This window comes from Zalophus californianus, chromosome 17, assembly GCF_009762305.2.
Source record: "Zalophus californianus isolate mZalCal1 chromosome 17, mZalCal1.pri.v2, whole genome shotgun sequence".
NCBI lineage: Eukaryota > Metazoa > Chordata > Mammalia > Carnivora > Otariidae > Zalophus > Zalophus californianus.
The window spans coordinates 44692902-44711315 of NC_045611.1; the positions used below are offsets into that span (position 1 = coordinate 44692902).

Consider the following 18414-nt stretch of genomic DNA (forward strand, 5'->3'; position numbering starts at 1 on the left):
CTTTTTAATTCTTTCTCTTTAATTATCTTGTTTTTTTTTAAAATTTTATTTATTTATTAAAGATTTTATTTATTTATTTGACAGATAGAGACACAGCGAGATAGGGAACACAAGCAGGGGGAGTGGGAGAGGGAGAAGCAGGCTCCCCGCGGAGCAGGGAGCCCAATGCGAGGCTCGATCCCAGGACCCTGAGACCATGACCTGAACCGAAGGGAGACACTTACCGACTGAGCCACCCAGGCGCCCCCTCTTGTTTTCAATATAAGGAGTTGATACCACTACCACTAGTGGCAAAAAATGAGTTTTGATTTCTTGCTTTCTTGCAGCATTATTTGATCTTATGGATTTTTACAAATTGCTATATTTCAATCTTCTGTAGTCATTAGTCTTTTCCTTGTTAAAATTATCTTATCTTTGGCCACTGAAAGCCCTTTCAAGTTGACTCCTATGTCTTTTTGAATGACCCCAGTAGTCTTTGATAACTTTCTTGTTTTCTGATACACTGAAAGATCCTACGCTTTTTGTAACAGATGTCTGGTTTAACTGCAATGTGATGAATGCAGTTTAAGATATCATTTACTGATATTTGGTTGATACTTGTTTTTTTTATTGAAGTATAATTAACATACAGTGTTATATTCGTTTCAGGTGTACAATAAGATTCAACAATTCTATACATTCCTCGGTACTCATCATGATAACTGCACTCTTAATCCCTTTTGTTTATTTCACCATTTTCCCCACCCATATTTCTTCCGGCAACCACCAGTTTGTTCTCTGTATTTAAGAGTCTGTTTTTTGGTTTGTTCCCTTTTTATTCCTTTGTTTAAATTACATGAGTGAAATTGATACTGAGTGGTCAACTTCCATAAATGTTTCATGTTTGCTTGGAAAGAATGTGTATTTTGACGTTGCCAGCTGCATGTTCTACATATGTACCAATAGATCAAATTTAATTGTGTTGTTCAAATCATCTATAAGCCTAATAACCTTTGTCTGCTTGATCAGAGAGATTGTAAAGTCTCCCAACACTACAGTCATTTTACCTCTTTACTCTCAGAATTTTACTTACTACCACTTAAACTACTCATCAAGGTCACCAATGACTTCAACATTGCTAAGTAACTCAGTTACTTAGCAGTTTCTCAGTCTTGTCTTTACTTGACCAATTAACAAAATTTGATAAAGTTCATTATTTTCTCCTTTATAAAACACTTTCTTCACTTTGCTTCCAATACATTACCCTCTTTGGATTTTTCTCCTAATTCCCTGGCTCCACTTTCTTGTCTCCTATGCTACTTTGTCTTTATTTCTCTGACCTCTAAATGCTGGAGTTCTCCCCACAGGTCAGTCCTTAGATCTCTTCTCATCCAGTCCATTGGCTTTAACTATAATGAATATTCTAACAACTCATGAAAGTGTATCTCTAGTCATACTTCTCCCCTGGATTCTAGATCCATTTATCTAACTGTCTAGAATATTCCTGTGCTTGGAAATCTAGGCTCTCGAAACAGCTCATCCTGAAGCTCTTCCATCTCAACAGATGGACACTGCATCTTTCAAGTTGATTAGGCCAAAAATATTCTCTTCCTCTAATGAACCACACCTAACCTATCAGCCAAGTCTTTACAGTTTTACCTTGAAAATATCTCAAGAAATTGGCTACTTTTCAATACGTCAAACACTATCACCCAGATTCAAGTGACTATTACCTCAAGCTTCTTTTTTTTTTAAATGTTTTATTTATTTATTCATGAGAGTCAGAGAGAGAGAGAGAGAGAGAGGCAGAGGGAGTGGGAGGGGGAGAAGCAGGCTCCCCGCCGAGCAGGGAGGCCGATGCAGGACTCGATCCCAGGACCCCGGGATCATGACCCGAGCCGAAGGCAGACGCTTAACCATCTGAGCCACCCAGGCACCCCTACCTCAAGCTTCTTGATTTGTGTCTCTGGTTCCACACTTCCTCCTCTACTCTCTATTATTAGATTCTGTAAGGCAATTCCTTTAAAACATAAGTCAGATTGTGTCAATTCTTTGCTTAAGGTTTTCCATGTTTGACAAAACTTAAGTTCCTTCCCAGACTCATCTTCAAGGTACTACTGAATCCGGCCCTCGATCCCTTTCTAGACTTCATCCCTCGCTGCTGTCTTCGTTCTTTACTTTACTTTGGCCAGAGTGTCCTACTCTTTACCACTCTTTCAGTATGTCAGGCATGCTCTAATTGCAGGGTCTTTGTTGTTGTTGCTAAGATCTTTATTTGCTTGAGAGAGAGATCGAGAGAAAGAGAGAGAGAGAGAGAGAGAGAGACCACAGAGGAAGAGGGAGAAGCAGATTCCCTGCTGGGCAGAGAGCCCGATGCGGGGCTCAATCCAGGACCCCGGGATCACGACCTGAGCTGAAGGCAGACACTTAACCAACTGAGTCAGCAAGGTGCCCCGACCACTGCAGGGTCTTTGAAGTTTCTGTTCTCTATATTTAAATGTTCTTTATCCAGATTCTTCCATGACTCATTCCCTCACCTCCTTTGCTCAAATGTCATCTTCTAGTTCCACTTTTAGTAGTGGCAAACTACCTTATTTCAGACTACCGTAAAAGATAATAAACTCTAGATTACATATATTTTACACACACACACACACACACACACACACACACACACACACACACACACACACACACAATGTGAAGGCATTGGGGAACAACTAAAAACAGGCAAAAAATTGAAGGGGAGTTGACCTTTGGAAAAAAAGTATACTGTGAGACATTAATATTTATACAGATTATCACATAATGGTATTTCCCAGCCTCTGTGGCATAGGGTAGCTAAATGCAAGTAGAAAGCCACAGTCTTATTGGCCTGAGAAGTTGGAGGATGAAGTTTGAGGCTGCTAAAGTAGTTTAAAAATTAAGAGTTAAATCCCAGAAAGGAGGGAGGTACATAGATTCAACATCTACATAAAAATTTGGCCCAAATCTTTGACTGATGCCTGAACCTCACAAATTTATGTAAACTCCAGTCTATAGACATCCACAGCCAGAAGACTGAAAGAAGAGCAGATATTCCAGCTATTACTTTTCTGAGGGGAGAGAGACGGGATTTTAAGTCCAGCCAAGGTAACTGTTTTTAGGACAAAAGTTAACATTCTCAAGCAAATTATAACAAAGTTGAGAATCTCTACAACATATCATTCACAATGTTCAGTATACAATCAAAATTACTACATAAGCAAAAATATAGGAAAGGTGAGAAAGAATCAAGAGAAAACGTTATCAATAGAGAATGACTCAAATATTTCAGACGTTGGCATTACAAAATAGGGTATTTTTAAACTTGTGTATGTGCATGTGTGTTAAAATATAAATAACATAAAACTTAACATTTTAACAATTTTTATGTTACACTGTATCACACAAGTGGCATTAAATGCATTCATAATGTTATATAATCATCATCACTATTTTCTCATCTGCAACAGAACCAATGTACCCACTAAACAATAACTCTCCATTTCTTCCTCCCCACCCCAGTAATCTCTATTTATTCTACTTTCTCTATGAATTTGCCTATTTTAGTTACCTCATATAAATGGAATCATATAATTTTTGTTCATAAAAGAACATAAAAGTCTAGCTTAATTCACTTAGCATAACGATTCCAAGGTTTAAGTTTACATTGTAGTATGGGTCAGAATTTCATTCTTTTGTATGGCTGAATAATATTCCATTGTATGTCTATCTCACATTTTGTTTATCCATTCATCCATTGATGGACAGTTGGATTGTTTCCATTTTTTCGCTATTCTGAATATGCTGCTATGAACACTGGTGTACAAGGATCACTTTGAGCCCCTGCTTTCAATTCTTCTGGATTCTAGTTAGGTACAGAAATGCAGAATCATATGGTATTTTTAAGTTTAACTTTTTGAGGAACTGCCAAACTGTTTTCCTCAGGAGCTGTACAATTTTACATTCCTACCAACAATGCACAAGGTTTCCAATTTCTGCACATCCTCATCAAACACAGGTTTTGTTATGCAGATAACATATGAACTTTGAAAACTAATTTTTAAAAAAACAAGTCTACAAAAATTAGGTGTGCTGGCAAAATTGGACTTAGCATAAAACCTACTAAAGAAGAGACTATGAAATGACAATACTCATTCAGATACTTAAGTTTTGATAAATTGTTGTTTTCATGAAAATCAGTCCCTGCAATTTATAACTGTAATAAATCACTGTCAAGCTTTTTTAAAAAAGCTAATAAAAGTCAAAATTGATACAGTCATGCTTCATATCACAACTGTAGTTTGAGATTTTGTTTTGTGAAATCACCTTCAAACAAATTTAGTTAACATTTAAACATTCATTGCTAAAGTTCCCTTTTGATCAATAGCCCCAATTCTAATCTCCTTTTTATAAAGGCACTAATGGTTTTCTGTATATCAAGTAATATTGCAGAGATGCTGTAATAAAATATTACCTTAAGTAAGGGTTTGTTCATATATCATTATGGAGAATGAGATCCTTTTAGAGGAACTCTGTTATTACTGCTCAGAGTCTGAGACCACTACCACTTCCAACCAAAATGAGACAGGGGATATAAATTAAGGGTTGTAAAAGGAATAATATGATCTATAGGTGTAAAGTGAAGCTTTGTTACAAAACTGCTTATGGCCATCTCAAGAAAATAAAAGGCTTTCTCATTTCAAAATGTTGTAATGATTAACAATGATATTAATGTCTATCCTGGTTGTATGGAAACTTACAGGGCAAGAAAACTAATGTCACATAGTCAGTTTCTCAAGAAAATCTTATTCTCTCCACAATGACTCTAATACATTACTAATTAGTTAGCTATGAATCCAGCAAATCTATTGCCAAATAATGTGAGACACACTGAGAAAGTAGGGATCATTAGTAGACCATGATGCCCTAAAATGGTAAATAAAATCATACTTGATGTATCACACTGCCATCTGATTTTCAAATTCTTGATAATTACATATTTACTTAAATCTAAGACATAATTGGTTGAAAGATGAATATGTATTTTAGAAATGTTAAAATGTAAAAAGCATCATAAGATTGATAAAGTATGGTAATTTCATATTACATACAGTAAATAGGACTCTTACTTCTAATTACTAATTTTCTGGAAATATATTTGATAAAATAGTTCAGCATCTGATAGGGCATATGGATCCATCATAATATTCTTTCTATGGGCACAGGCTTCCCCTAGCCCATAAATTCCAAGAAATAATTACAAAAAACACCATAAAGACAAGACATCCATATTGCCACTGTGTATCATTAAGATTTTATATGCTATCAATCTTCCTTTTTAAGGCATAAAAATTACAAATAAAGCTAAAGCCCCCTTTGATCAACACTCTCAAACCTAATCTCTTGCCAGAGACAATACTAACAATAATTTGGTATGTACCCTTCTAGTCCATTTTAAATACATACATATTTCAATAATAAAAAAACATAGTACTGTTCTTCATGATTTAATTTCAATTTACACGAATGTCATTCATTATACAATGTTTCATCCGGGGATCTTGATTTTTTTTCACTCTACACTGTTTTACATAACTATCCATGTTACAAAATACAGATCTACTTTATTACTTTTAACTGCTGTATACTACTCCATTATTTAACTGTATCACACTTTATTTACCCATTATCCCATCAATAATTAGCTTGTTTTCAATTCATATATATTTCTTATGGGTATTTGTGAGTTTCTTTAGAATGAATATACAGAAATGGAACTACAGGGTCCTTTTGTCTTTTAAAAAATGCTTCTCTGCCTCAAAGTCATAGACAACATCCTGTATTTCCTTCCAAGAACTTCAGTTTGGCTTTTCACATTCCAGGTCAAATCCTTTGGAATTCTGTTTCTTTTTATGTTGTAAGGTTGCATGTAGTTATTTTTTCCCTAATATGGAGAACCAAATACTCCAACAATTTTATTGGCTGTCACTTCTCTACTGATTCATGATATCATGTCTAATATACACCAAATTCACATATATTCACTGATTTATTTCTAGGCATTCTATTCTGTAAATTCTGTTTATTTACCTATTCATGCTCCAATACCACACACTATTTAATGACCATAACTTTTGCGTAGTATATGGGAGAAGATGTGTCCTCTCTCTTCTTTTTCAAAATTGTCTCGGCAATCCAGGGATTTCCATTTCACATGAATTTTAGAATCATTTTGTAAAGATCCTAGAAAATTCGTGTTAGATGTTTGGAACTATATTAGGTCTATAGATTAATTCTGGGAGAATTGACATTTTTATGGTATTAGGTTTTTCCATCTGCATTTATGGTATTTCTCTCGATTTATTCAAGTCTTATGCCCTTCAGTGAAGCTTTACAGTTTTTCCATAAAGATATTGTTCATTTTTTTTAAGTTTACACCAATACGTTTCAAAAGTAAAGCATGGGTTGAATTTAAGAAAAGCCCTTCCCTCATTTAGTACACTCGGCGTTTCTCACCTGTATGCCCTCTCTTATGTATAGAAAGGGATGCTCTTTGAGAGAATGCTTTCCCACATTCATTACATTCAAAAGGTTTCTCACCAGTATGACTTCTCATATGTATAATAAGTAATGAGCATTGAGAGAAGGCTTTTCCACACTTACTACATTCATACGGTTTCTCCCCTGTATGACTTCTCACATGAAGAGTAAGGGATGAGATTCGAGAGAAGGCTTTACCACATTCATTACATTTAAATGGTTTTTCTCCAGTATGAATTTTTTCATGCTCAAGGAGATTTTGTCTCTGACTGAAAGCTTTTCCACATTGATTACAATGATAGGGTTTCTCTCCAGTATGAATTTTCTCGTGTTCAGTGAGATTTGATTTCTGACTAAAGGCTTTCCCACATACTGTACATGCATAAGGTTTCTCACCAGTATGAATTCTCTGGTGTCTAATAAGGTTTGACATCTGAATAAAAGCTTTCCCACATTCATTACATTCATATGGTTTCTCTCCAGTATGAATTTTCTGATGTGTAATGAGATTTTCTTTCCTGCTGAAGGCTTTTCCACACTCATTACATTCATAAGGTTTCTCGGCTGTGTGATTTCTCATATGTACAGTAAGGGATGAACTTTGAGAAAACGCTTTCCCACATTCACTACACACATAAGGCTTCTCACCTGTATGACTTCTCATATGTATAATAAACACTGAGCATTGAGAGAAGGCTTTTCCACATTTATTACATTTATAGGGTTTCTCCCCTGTGTGACTTCTCATGTGTAGAGTAACAGATGACATTCGAGAAAAGGCTCTACCACATTCATTACATGCATAAGGTTTCTCCCCAGTGTGAATTTTCTCATGCTCAATAAGGTTTTGCTTCTGGCTGAAGGATTTTCCACATTCTTTACATTCATAGGGTTTTTCTCCAGTATGAATTCTCTCATGTTCAATGAGATTTGATTTCTGACTGAAGGCTTTCCAACAATCCTTACATGCATAAGGTTTCTCCCCTGTATGAATTCTCTGGTGTCTAATAAGGTTTGACATCTGAATGAAAGCTTTTCCACATTCATTACACTTATATGGTTTTTCCCCAGTATGAATTTTTTGATGTGTGATAAGATTTTCCTTCCTGCTGAAAGCTTTTCCACATTCCTTACATTCATAGGGTTTCTCTCCAGCATGAATTCTCTCATGTCTGATGAGGTCAAATTTATGACTGAAGTCTTGTCCACACTGATTACACTTAAAAGGGGTTAGAACATGGGATGAGCAATGGTAAAAAGGCTTCCTGTACTTATTATACTCATAGTTTTTCTCTCTTACACAGTTCTTCTCATAACTAAGTAAATCTAAATTATGTTCCAAACCCTTATCAAGTGAGTCATATTCAAAGAAGTTTTGTCTTGAAGTAAGAATATCTGAGCTCAAAGGAAATATTTTTGTAACTCTTTTACATTCAATGACATTTTCCTTAATCAGAGTTTTCTTGGAGATGGATGTGACTTTCCTCACAAGTGTTTCCTGTTGCTTCTTGATCTGTTCATCAACTTCCCAAACTTCTAAAATGGAGGACCAAAAATTATTACTTTTGAATTTTTCTGCTACTACACTATTAATAACATTTCAGAAATTTGCTCCTATGGAGTTGATTTTTTATGTTGACTCTAGTCTCCCAATATGAAAAAAATCCAAAGTGCAAATTACCCTAGTTTCTAAGTTTTAAGAGGTTAACTCCTATAAAATATTATGGAGAGAAAATTGACATTGATAGGCCTAAGTAGCTTTGACTGCTTTTAAAAGTATGCTTATACAATGCAGAAATCAGTAACATGAACAGATTAAGACGAAAGGCTGACGATACAAATGACTGGATAGGGAGTCAAAATGACCAGAGGATAAAATTAACATTTGTGGTTAAACACAGTGGATTGAATGTATATGTTTATTTCTCCTCCTCCCTAAAATTCCATTAAAATGACAGTAAAAAAATAAAATGTCAAATCCACAAGAACAAAGGAAATAAGAGTGTAAAGAAGGGAAAACAAGAGATTTCAACAAAAGAACGGAGATGAAAGGCATATAGGGAACTGTTAACTAATGGCAGAGCTAAGAAGTTAAAGTACTACAAAGAAAAAAAATAAAGTACTACAAAGATACAAATGTCAAGCAATAAAGTGATTTAGCCACAAAACACTGGAAAAGCTAACAAACTGGAGAATTCAGGTACTCAAAAGGTAGAGCGATGTCTGAAGAGGATTAATTTAAAGTCTGAATAGGGAACACTTACACTCCCTGAGGCAAGTATTACGGATTTGCTTAAGTAACATCTTTCCAAACTCATCCTATGTTTTTCCAACCTGCGAAGAGTGAGTTATAACTGTATTTCCTGGACACACTTGCATGTAGGGTTCTGGATGTGATTTAGATTAATCATACAACATTTTAATTCAGAAATGAATTAAAATTAGAAAGAAAACAGGCATTTTACCTAAATACTACAACAGAAGTGGTAAGGTTCTGAAGCTCATGGTTATAGAGGCATTTCCCTGGTTCAATCAGAAACCATTTCTTTTTTTTTTTTTTAAGATTTTATTTATTCATTTGAGAGAAAGAGCACAAGCAGAGGGTGGGGGCCGGTAGAGAGAGAAGCAGACTCCCTGCTGAGCAGGGAGCCTGATGTAGGGCTCGATTCCAGGACCCTGAGATCATGACCTGAACCTAAGCCAGATGCATAACTGACTGAGCCTCCCAGGTGCCCCTCATTTTTTTTTTAAGTAAGCTCTACTCCCAACGTGGGGCTTGAACTCACAACCCCGAGATCAAAAGTTGCATGCTCCACCAACTGAGCCAGCCAGGTGGCCCATTAGAAGTTATTTCTTGATCATAGTGGGAAAAGGAACTCACTTAGCAGCTCACTTTTCTGATATGATGTTGAGACTCATTCCTAAAAGCTTATCCTATAGTTGGTCCTTCAGTCCTCCCAAAGGTTCTCTAGGACATTTAATACCTTCATATAAATTCCTTCCTTTTTAAATTAGTTGCTAATAAGCTCTTTTCTCTGTAACTGCATCTTCGCCAATACCTCCCCACCCCCCACATAACACAGGAAGTGGCCATGTATCCACAACCTGAGCAGGAAAAAAAAAGCTTACTCTATAGAGAAAATGAACTATATAGGCTCTAGACTTAGGAACAAATTAAGCTTATGTAAAGGAAGTCTCATACTAAAAACCTAGGAATTATGTAAACTTGTCAATATTAAATGTAAGATTTCCAATCCCTTTCTGTTGCTTGCCCCTCATGAATGCTGGCATTTACCTCCAGGTAGGAGATGAGAAGATTAAAAACAAAAGACCCACAGAACTAGAATTCTAGAACTGGCATTTGCAACTCAACAAAAAACTCCTAGGTTCTATTAAAAAAGCATCAAAAATTTGTTAGATTTTTAGAATTTCTTTTTTATGCTTTCATGCATCAAAATAAGGAAAACTAGTGACACTGATGAATTACCTATTTAAACAAAGATTTGAAAGTCTCATTACAATTAAAAATATATAGAAAACAAAGCAAACAGAAAAATTAGGCAAGTAGTAACTCTAGGAATGACAAAAATCTATGTAAGGATATATAATTAATAGTCATTTCTTGGCTCAGTATAACAGTATATCACCTAAAAGAACAAAGTAAGCAGTGAAAACCAATTTAGCCAAAACCTGTGATATAGCTATATCCAGAGAAAAAGGAAAGGGGAAGTGGTGGTGGTGGTGTAAGAGTACTAAACCTCATCTTTCATTAATATCAAGTTGATATTAATTAGAAATTACCAAATAATAGCATACTCAGAGAAGACTAGCTTCCATCCTATCCCTGAAACACTGATTCTTCCTACATTGCCTGACGGGTAAGCATTTTCATTAATTTTGGGGTTATTCTTTTTTTTTTTTTTTTAAGATTTATTTATTTATTTTATTTGACAGAGAGAGACACAGTGAGAGAGGGAACACAAGCAGGGGGAGCGGAAGAGGGAGAAGCAGGCCTCCTGCTGAGCAGGGAGCCTGATGCGGGGCTCGATCCCAGAACCTGGGGATCATGACCTGAGCCGAAGGCAGAAGCTTAACAACTGAGCCACCCAGGCACCCAATTTTGGGGTTATTCTTATATTCTTTTAAAATACGTATATTAAATACATATACATATGCCATATATATATCCATACACATATGCCTCTCCCACTCTTTATAAAAAAGGTGGCATATTCTATTTTTTTTTAAAGATTTTATTTATTTATTCATGAGAGACAGAGAGAGAGAGAGAGGCAGAGGGAGAAGCAGGCTCCCAAGGAGCAGGGAGCCCGATGTGGGACTCAATCCCAGGACTCTGGGATCATGACCTGAGCCGAAGGCAGACACTTAACCATCTGAGCCACCCAGGCGCCCAAGGTGGCATATTCTAAATGCTGCTCTGCACATTGATTTTTTCCATTTATGTATCCTGAATGGAAGCATGACATCTCTGACTTGTTTTATAGTTTTGACATTGGAATCATGTAAATGTTTTACATAACAACAAAAAAAGTTAAATCAAATGAGGAGGAAAAAAGCCAAAATAACTCTTAAAAATTGAAAACAAATGGAAAAGAATAAATCTATATATGAAGTTAGGGCCATAATCACTTCAAGTGACTTTAAACACAGTAGTTTGACTATACCCTAAGGGAGAAAAAAAATACAACCAAAGAAATCTTAAACTACATTCTTTTTATTTTTCTTTTTTTTTTTTTTTTGTTCTTTTTAAGATTTATTTATTTTAGAGAGAGAGTGCTCACTCACGTGCACAGGGGAGGGGCAGAGCGAGAGGGAGAGAGAATCTCAAGCAGACTCTATGCTGAGTGTGGAGCCCACATAGGGTTCCATCTCACAACCCTGAGATCACCACCTGAGTTGAAACCAAGAGTGGGCTGCTTAACTGACTGTGCCACTCAGGCAACCCAGTAGTCTTTTTCATTATTAGTAATATTGGTATTGTTGTTTGGAACTAATATATATATATATATATATATATATATATATATATATATATATATATATACACAGAGAGGGAGAGAGGGAGGGAGGGAGATATCAGTTTGGGCTCTCAAGGGACATTTGGCAATGTCTGAAAGATCTGGAGACGTTTTTGGCTGTCACAACTTGGGGAAGTGGGGAGAAAGGGGATTGGTACTCCCAGCACCTAATAGATAGAGGCCACAGAGGCTGCTAAACATTCTACACCCTACATAAACATCCTACAATGCACAGGATAGTTCCCTACAGCAAAGAATTATCTGGCCCAAAATGTCAGCAATGCCAAGGTTGGGAAATATATATGGATTAAGCAAATAAATATTTTAATGCAAAAAGGAGCCGAGATTTTCAGTATAAAAGATACAAAAACAAAACAAAAAAGGTAAGAAAAACCCTACACTCTTTAATTTGAATTGGATGTATCAGTATATATATGTACATTTTTTTCTTTCTAAAAAGTGTATTTTTCTAGCTTTGTCCACTTACAAGCTCTATAAGCAATGACAACCTAGTACTAATGAGCAACTATTGTGCCCAGATTGTGGTCTCCAAATCATTTCCCACTAAAGGAAGCAGGGGTTTTAGAAAAGTAGCTATTTTATGTCTGGAGTAGGAAATTTATAAAATTAGCCAAAGAATCCTCTGGCTAGTGATATGACAATCTGAGCATTAAATTTGCTAATAATATGGGCTTATTAATAAATAACATATAAAATATATTTAAAACATAATTTATAGGGCACCTGGGTGGCTCAGTTGTTAAGCATCTGCCTCAGCTCAGGTCATGATCCCCGGGTCCTGGGATCAAGCCCCGCATTGGGCTCCCTGCTCTGCAGGAAGCCTGCTTCTCCCTCTCCCACTCCCCCTGCTTGTGTTCCTTCTCTCGCTGTGTCTCTCTCTGTCAAATAAATAAAATCTTTAAAAAAAATAAATGAAACATAATTTATATGTTTTGTAAATATATAAACATTTCTAAATGTTTTCCATATATATCATTTACATGCACTGAATAATATGTTATTTATTTTGATGCTCATTATATAAATTTATAATGATTTAACTTGGCAAACTAGAGAATGTTAGGACACCAATCATTATTCTCAAAGTTTCTGAAGGGGGCGCCTAGGTGGCTCTGTCAGTTAAGCATCTGACCCTTGGTCTCAGCTCAGGTCTTGATCTCAGGGTTCTGAGTTCAAGCCTCATGTTGGGGTCCATGCTGAGCATGGAGACTACTTAAAAGAAAAAGTTTTTGAAGGAAAGGAGTCAAGTACTTCTCTTTCCTGCTCTGTAAAAACTATATTTCAGGGTAATCAAACAGTTATTGACAGAGTTGTTCTTGTTTTTTTTTTTAAGTTGTTTTTGTTTTTTTTTTAAGTAATCTCTACATCCAATGTGGGACTCGAACTCACAACCCCAAAATCAAGAGCTGCACACTCCACTGATGGAGCCAGCCAGGCGCCCCTTGAGTTCTTTTTTATGAGAGATTTCAGCTAATAAAAGCAGAAGAAACCTCTAATAAAATAATGGATCTAGCCAAAGATTATCAATGGCTGTTAAAAGCCTTAAGTGAAAAGTTAGTATGAATCTTTAAAATAGATGGATTCTGATTCACAACACATGAATCTATTCATCAGTTTTTTAAAGATTTTATTTATTTATTTTGAGAGAGAAAGAGAGAGCAGGGGGAGGGGCAGAGGGAGAGGAGAAAGAGAATCTCAAACAGACTCCATGCTGAGTGTGGAGCCTCATGTGGGGCTCAATCCTACGACCGTGATATCATGACCTGAGCTGAAATCAAGAGTCAGACACTTTACTGACTGAGCCACCCAGGTGCCCCTCTACTCATCAATCTTAATATAAAAGTGGGATAAACCAATCTGATAAGATGTAATATGATGCACACAGCTCCATCAATGACGTATCCTTGCTAAAGAACTGAACTTGAATACAATAAGGCCAGATTATAGGAAAAATGGAATAAAGGAGTATGTAAAACACCATGAGGAAGCAAACTGCCAAATCCAGTATGTGGGACATTCTAGAGCAGGGGTTGGCAAAAAATAGTGATAGCCTGTTTTTGTGCAGCCTGTGAGCTAAGAATGTTTTTTTACACTTTTAAAGGGTTGTTGAGAGACAGAATATGAGACAGAGACTTTATCCGGCCCACAAAACCTATTTATTATCTGGCCTTCTAAAGAGAAAAATTGCTGACCCTTGTTCTAAAAGACAAATGACCTGGATTCTACACAAATAAAATGTGTGGGGAAAAAATGGGTTGGGAGGGAAGGGCAGGGGGAGAAACTCTTAAGAATTAAAGCAGACCTAAGAGATATGTCAACCAAATGCAATGTGCTAATCTTTATTTAGATCCTGATTCTAATAAACCAACCATAAAAATATATTCTTGAGACAACTGAGGAAATAGGAACAGAGACTAAATATCAAATGATAGTAAGAAATTACGATTAATGTTATTAGGTATGATAATAATATTGTGGTTATTTAAATAATTTCACCTGTTAGAGATATATACAATGATATTCAAAGGTGAAATGTAAAAGAGTTCAGCAAACAAAACCAAAACAAAACTGGGGTAGACAGATAAACAAGTCTGGCAAAATGTTGATCACTATTGAAGCTAAGTAATGAATACAATGAGGATTCCTTATACTCTATTTTTGTATGGTTGAAAATGACCATAATAAAATTATTTATTTATTTTTTTAAAAGATTTTATTTATTTATGTGACAGAGAGAGACACAGCAAGAGAGGGAACACAAGCAGGGGGAGTGGAGGAGGGAGAAGCAGGCTCCCAGTGAGCAGGGAGCCCAATGTGGAGCTCGATCCCAGGACCCTGGGACCATGACCTGAGCCAAAGGCAGACGCTTAATGACTGAGCCACCCAGGCACCCCTATAATAAAATGTTTTAAAGTATTTATTTAGAAATAAAGATCAATACTAAAAGAAATAGCTAAGTAAGTTGAAATGAAAATGATTGCCTAAATGACGTAAAATGTGAGGTCAGAAGAAGGGACTGTCATAACCCTTGTATTTCTTTGTTTTTTAAAAAGAAGTACATGTATTTGAGAAAAATTAAAAATATATTTTAAAAAGGAAAGAAATACTATAAAAGGAAAATGATAACAGTAGCATTAGGTTACAGAAGCAAATTATAACCCAAGTTCTTCTTACTTTTGCCTAGATTAACTGCTCTATGATCCTAGGAAGTTTAGCTCTTGTCTATTCTGCAGACGAAAAGCAATTTTCATAAGTTTTAATTCCCTTGTTTTGTATAAAAACACTTGAAGTTTAGGCTGTCCAAACTAAATCCAGCCCCAAATTGGTAATAACAATGGCGACAGCTTCAACTTTCCATCTAATTGCAAGTCATTCTCTTAGGTGCTTAAAGAACAAGGCATATAAGTACCCAATGAAAAGATCACAAGGCAAGTCATCTTTGCTCAAGATCTGATTCACTGCATTGTTCTAATAGCAGGTACTATCATTTTATCCTATGTTCATTTTTCCATGCTGAAACTGTCCTTACCAGCAAATCCTGTTGTGTTTTGCTTTTGTTCTTTCTTCATGGCGGACATACTGTTGCTCAAAATGATAATTATTTTTTGTACATTATTAGCTCTATAATGGTTTCTCTAGGTTCAACTGTGGGTAACTTAAAATTCAGATAATTAGACATTTTTTAATCTTTATATTCAGTTATCTTCTAAGTCCCTGCCTATAAACTACTGCTGTAACCTGACTGCCACCATGCGTAAAGCAAAACCATAGCTATAGTTCAGTGATTAAAAAAGGGAAAAAAATCTCTTAAAAAAATTAAAAAGGGAAAAAACTGAACTAAATTACCAACAAGGTTTTAAAAATACAAAAAAGGGCATGAAGGTTGGCAAAGTTCAGACTTCTCTGACTCTACGCTAGATAACCCATTCTCTATTTCACTAATCCTTTAAGGTCTCCCCTCTTCCAATCAAGCTATGCTTCAAATTTTACCCCATGAACATGTCATGCTAATTTTCCTCTCAAAACTTTTATGTTTTGCTTTTTTTAATATTGTTTTTCTCATTTTTATTTGTTATTTTTTTTTAGAGAGAGAGAGTCGCATGTGCGGGTGGGGGTGGAGGAGGAGAGGGAGAGAGAGAATGTTAAGTGGGCTCCACGCCCAGTGCAGAGCCCAAGGGGCTCAATGCGGGGCTCCATCTCATGACCCTGAGATCATGACCTGAGCTGAAATCGAGTCGGACACTCAACCAACTGAGCCACCTAGACACCCCAAATAAATATTTTAAAACAACAAAAACAATAAGAAGAATCTCTCCCAATATAGCTCTACACCAATCAATTCATGAATCATTAAATGAAGAATAAGACAGTCTTTCTTTTGGTGGATTAAGCCTCAGAAATCAAGTATAAAGGGCGCCTGGGTGGCTCAGATGGTTAAGCATCTGCCTTCGGCTCAGGTCATGATCCCAGGGTCCTGGGATCAAGTCCCGCATCAGGCTCCCTGCTCCTTGGGAACCTGCTTCTCCCTCTGCCTCTCTCTCTCTCTCTCTGTCTCTCATGAATAAATAAATAAAATCTTTAAAAAAAAAGAAATCAAGTATGAAAACATATATAAGCAGTATGTTTTAAGACTTCATATCACTCTGGTAGACATAGACTAGAAAGTTAGCTCAAAGATGAGGGTAGATCTATAATGGCTAGAAGTGCTGGGGACTGTTTACGAGAAATCAAACTCCAAGTTAAATAACAGAACCACAATAGGTAAGAACCCTCATAATTAAAGGCAAAGATTTGAAGAGTTTCACAGTACTGGAGACATTAAATGTTGCCATTTCTGTAGTTAAATACTGATTTAAGGGCATGAACACACCTATGTCATGAAGGTACATAAAGGAAAAAGAATCTATATGTAATTTAGAATGGCTCTGGATAATGCCCAGTGAGGGCTGAAAGAAAAAGTCATATATAAGACATTTCCTAAAGGAACAGGAAATAAACAATAAACAGGAACTGAGGGGTATCAAAATCTTTTAGAGAAGAGCAAAAGGAAAGACATTTCCAAAAAGGGTGATCCATAGGATCAAATATAGCACAGAGGACTTCCTGTTTCAAAACGGTCAAATTAAACATCTCTGTGTCCTGTCTTCTTTCTGTAAAAGTGAAGAAGAAAACAAAAAGAAAATACATCTTCAGTGAAACTAAAAGGGAGCTAAACTCCAATTCCAGCAAATAAAGAAAGACCAGAGGAGAAATTGGACTAGGTAGGAAAGAAACTTGGAGATAGTGGCTGTTCTTTCTTATCTCAGACAGAAAGCACAGTGAACAGAGTTCCTCTGAATAGAAGGAACACTCTGTGCGCAGAATGAACTAGTTATTTTTTGCAACAGTGTGATCCAGATGTGTTGAAACTGGTGGCAGGAACATAATGGTCTTCATCTGGCCCTATCAAATGGTAGGGAAGACAGGACTAAATAAGAAGATGCAAACAGCCATTATTCTTATATAAGCAGTCTGTGGACATAGAAAAGTAGAAGGGATACTGCAGGGCGCCTGGGTGGCTCAGTTGGTTGAGCGACTGCCTTAGGCTCAGGTCATGATCCCGGAGTCCCAGGATCGAGTCCCGCATCGGGCTCCCTGCTCAGCGGGGAGTCTGCTTCTCCCTCTGACCCTCTTCCCTCTCGTGCTCTCTATCTCTCATTCTCTCTCTCAAATAAATAAATGAAATCTTAAAAAAAAAAAAAAAAGAAGGGATACCGCACGCTAGAGGAAGCATGCAACTGATAATCTCTGATTTGGAAGAAGTAAAGGGCAAACCAACTCTCAATACAAAACCCTGAATGATAAAGGAAGTTGTTATGAGTGATAAGGGTTTCCCATTCACTCAGAGCATTTTTCCGGACACTCTTTGACACTCTTCTGTAAATAATTGGTCCAGCAAGAAATAACCTCACTTAAAGATGAGTAATGGTGATAGTAAAAGGAATCTGCATCAGCAATATGCGATAATGCTAATTAGAACCAAAAAACATGAATATACAAGTTGAAATGAAAAACTGACAGTGATTGATTAATAGGCCTCAAAAGTTCTAAAGCTTTAAAAAAAAAGAAACCTGGGGCACCTGGAAGGCTCAGTCATTGAGCGTCTGCCTTTGGCTCAGGTCAGGATCCCAGGATCCTGGGATCGAGCCCCGCATCGGGCTCCCTGCTCGGTGGGAAGCCTGCTTCTTCCTCTCCCACTCCCCTTGCTTGTGTTCCCTCTCTTGCTGTGTCTCTCTCTAATAAATAAATACAATCTTAAAAAAAAAAAAAAAAAGAAACCTATGGGCATCCAAGGCAAACAAATCAAGTCACCTATGAGGAGAACCAATCGGACTTCAGAGGTCTCCAAGCAATATTCAAAGCCAGGAGATAGTAGAGGATTATTTAAAGTCTTCAGAGAACTGTCTACAGAACAAACAAATAAACAAAGAAACAAACAAAAAAACTAGGAAAAAAAGTATGACCCAAGAATTTTATACATAGCCAAATAATAAAGGGTAAGAAAAAAAGATATTTTCTTATGGGCAAAAACTCAAGGACCTAGTTCCCAATAAATTATAAGTTCCATGAGGACAGGACTTTGTTTTGTATACTGTTACATGCTCATGCCCAAAATAGTATTTTATCTTTATTGCTAGAAATATAAATGTGGTTTTCTTTCCTTCATACCTTCTACTTGGTTGTTGAAGTATATATGAAAGCTATTGATTTTTATTTGTTAATTTGATATCCTACCATCTCACTGGATTCTTTTACTGTTTGTTATACTTCT

The 18414-nt window shown here is 36.3% G+C and overlaps 1 protein-coding gene across 13 annotated transcripts in view; it reads right to left on the minus strand.

Moving 5' to 3' along the window:
* The window catches only part of ZNF568 (zinc finger protein 568), an 87267-nt gene that overhangs the window by 38867 nt on the left and 29986 nt on the right, over window positions 1–18414 (minus strand). The window contains exon 6 of one of the 13 annotated variants that reach the window (XM_027617740.2): window positions 6511–8079. The exons of 10 other annotated variants lie outside the window; for them this stretch is intronic. In XM_027617740.2, the coding sequence (XP_027473541.1) occupies window positions 6511–8079 (1569 nt within the window). Of the gene's footprint in view, window positions 1–5497; window positions 8080–18414 lie in introns of those variants that run through there. 2 more of the 13 variants (XM_027617739.1, XM_035725286.1) reach the window with 2 other exon arrangements.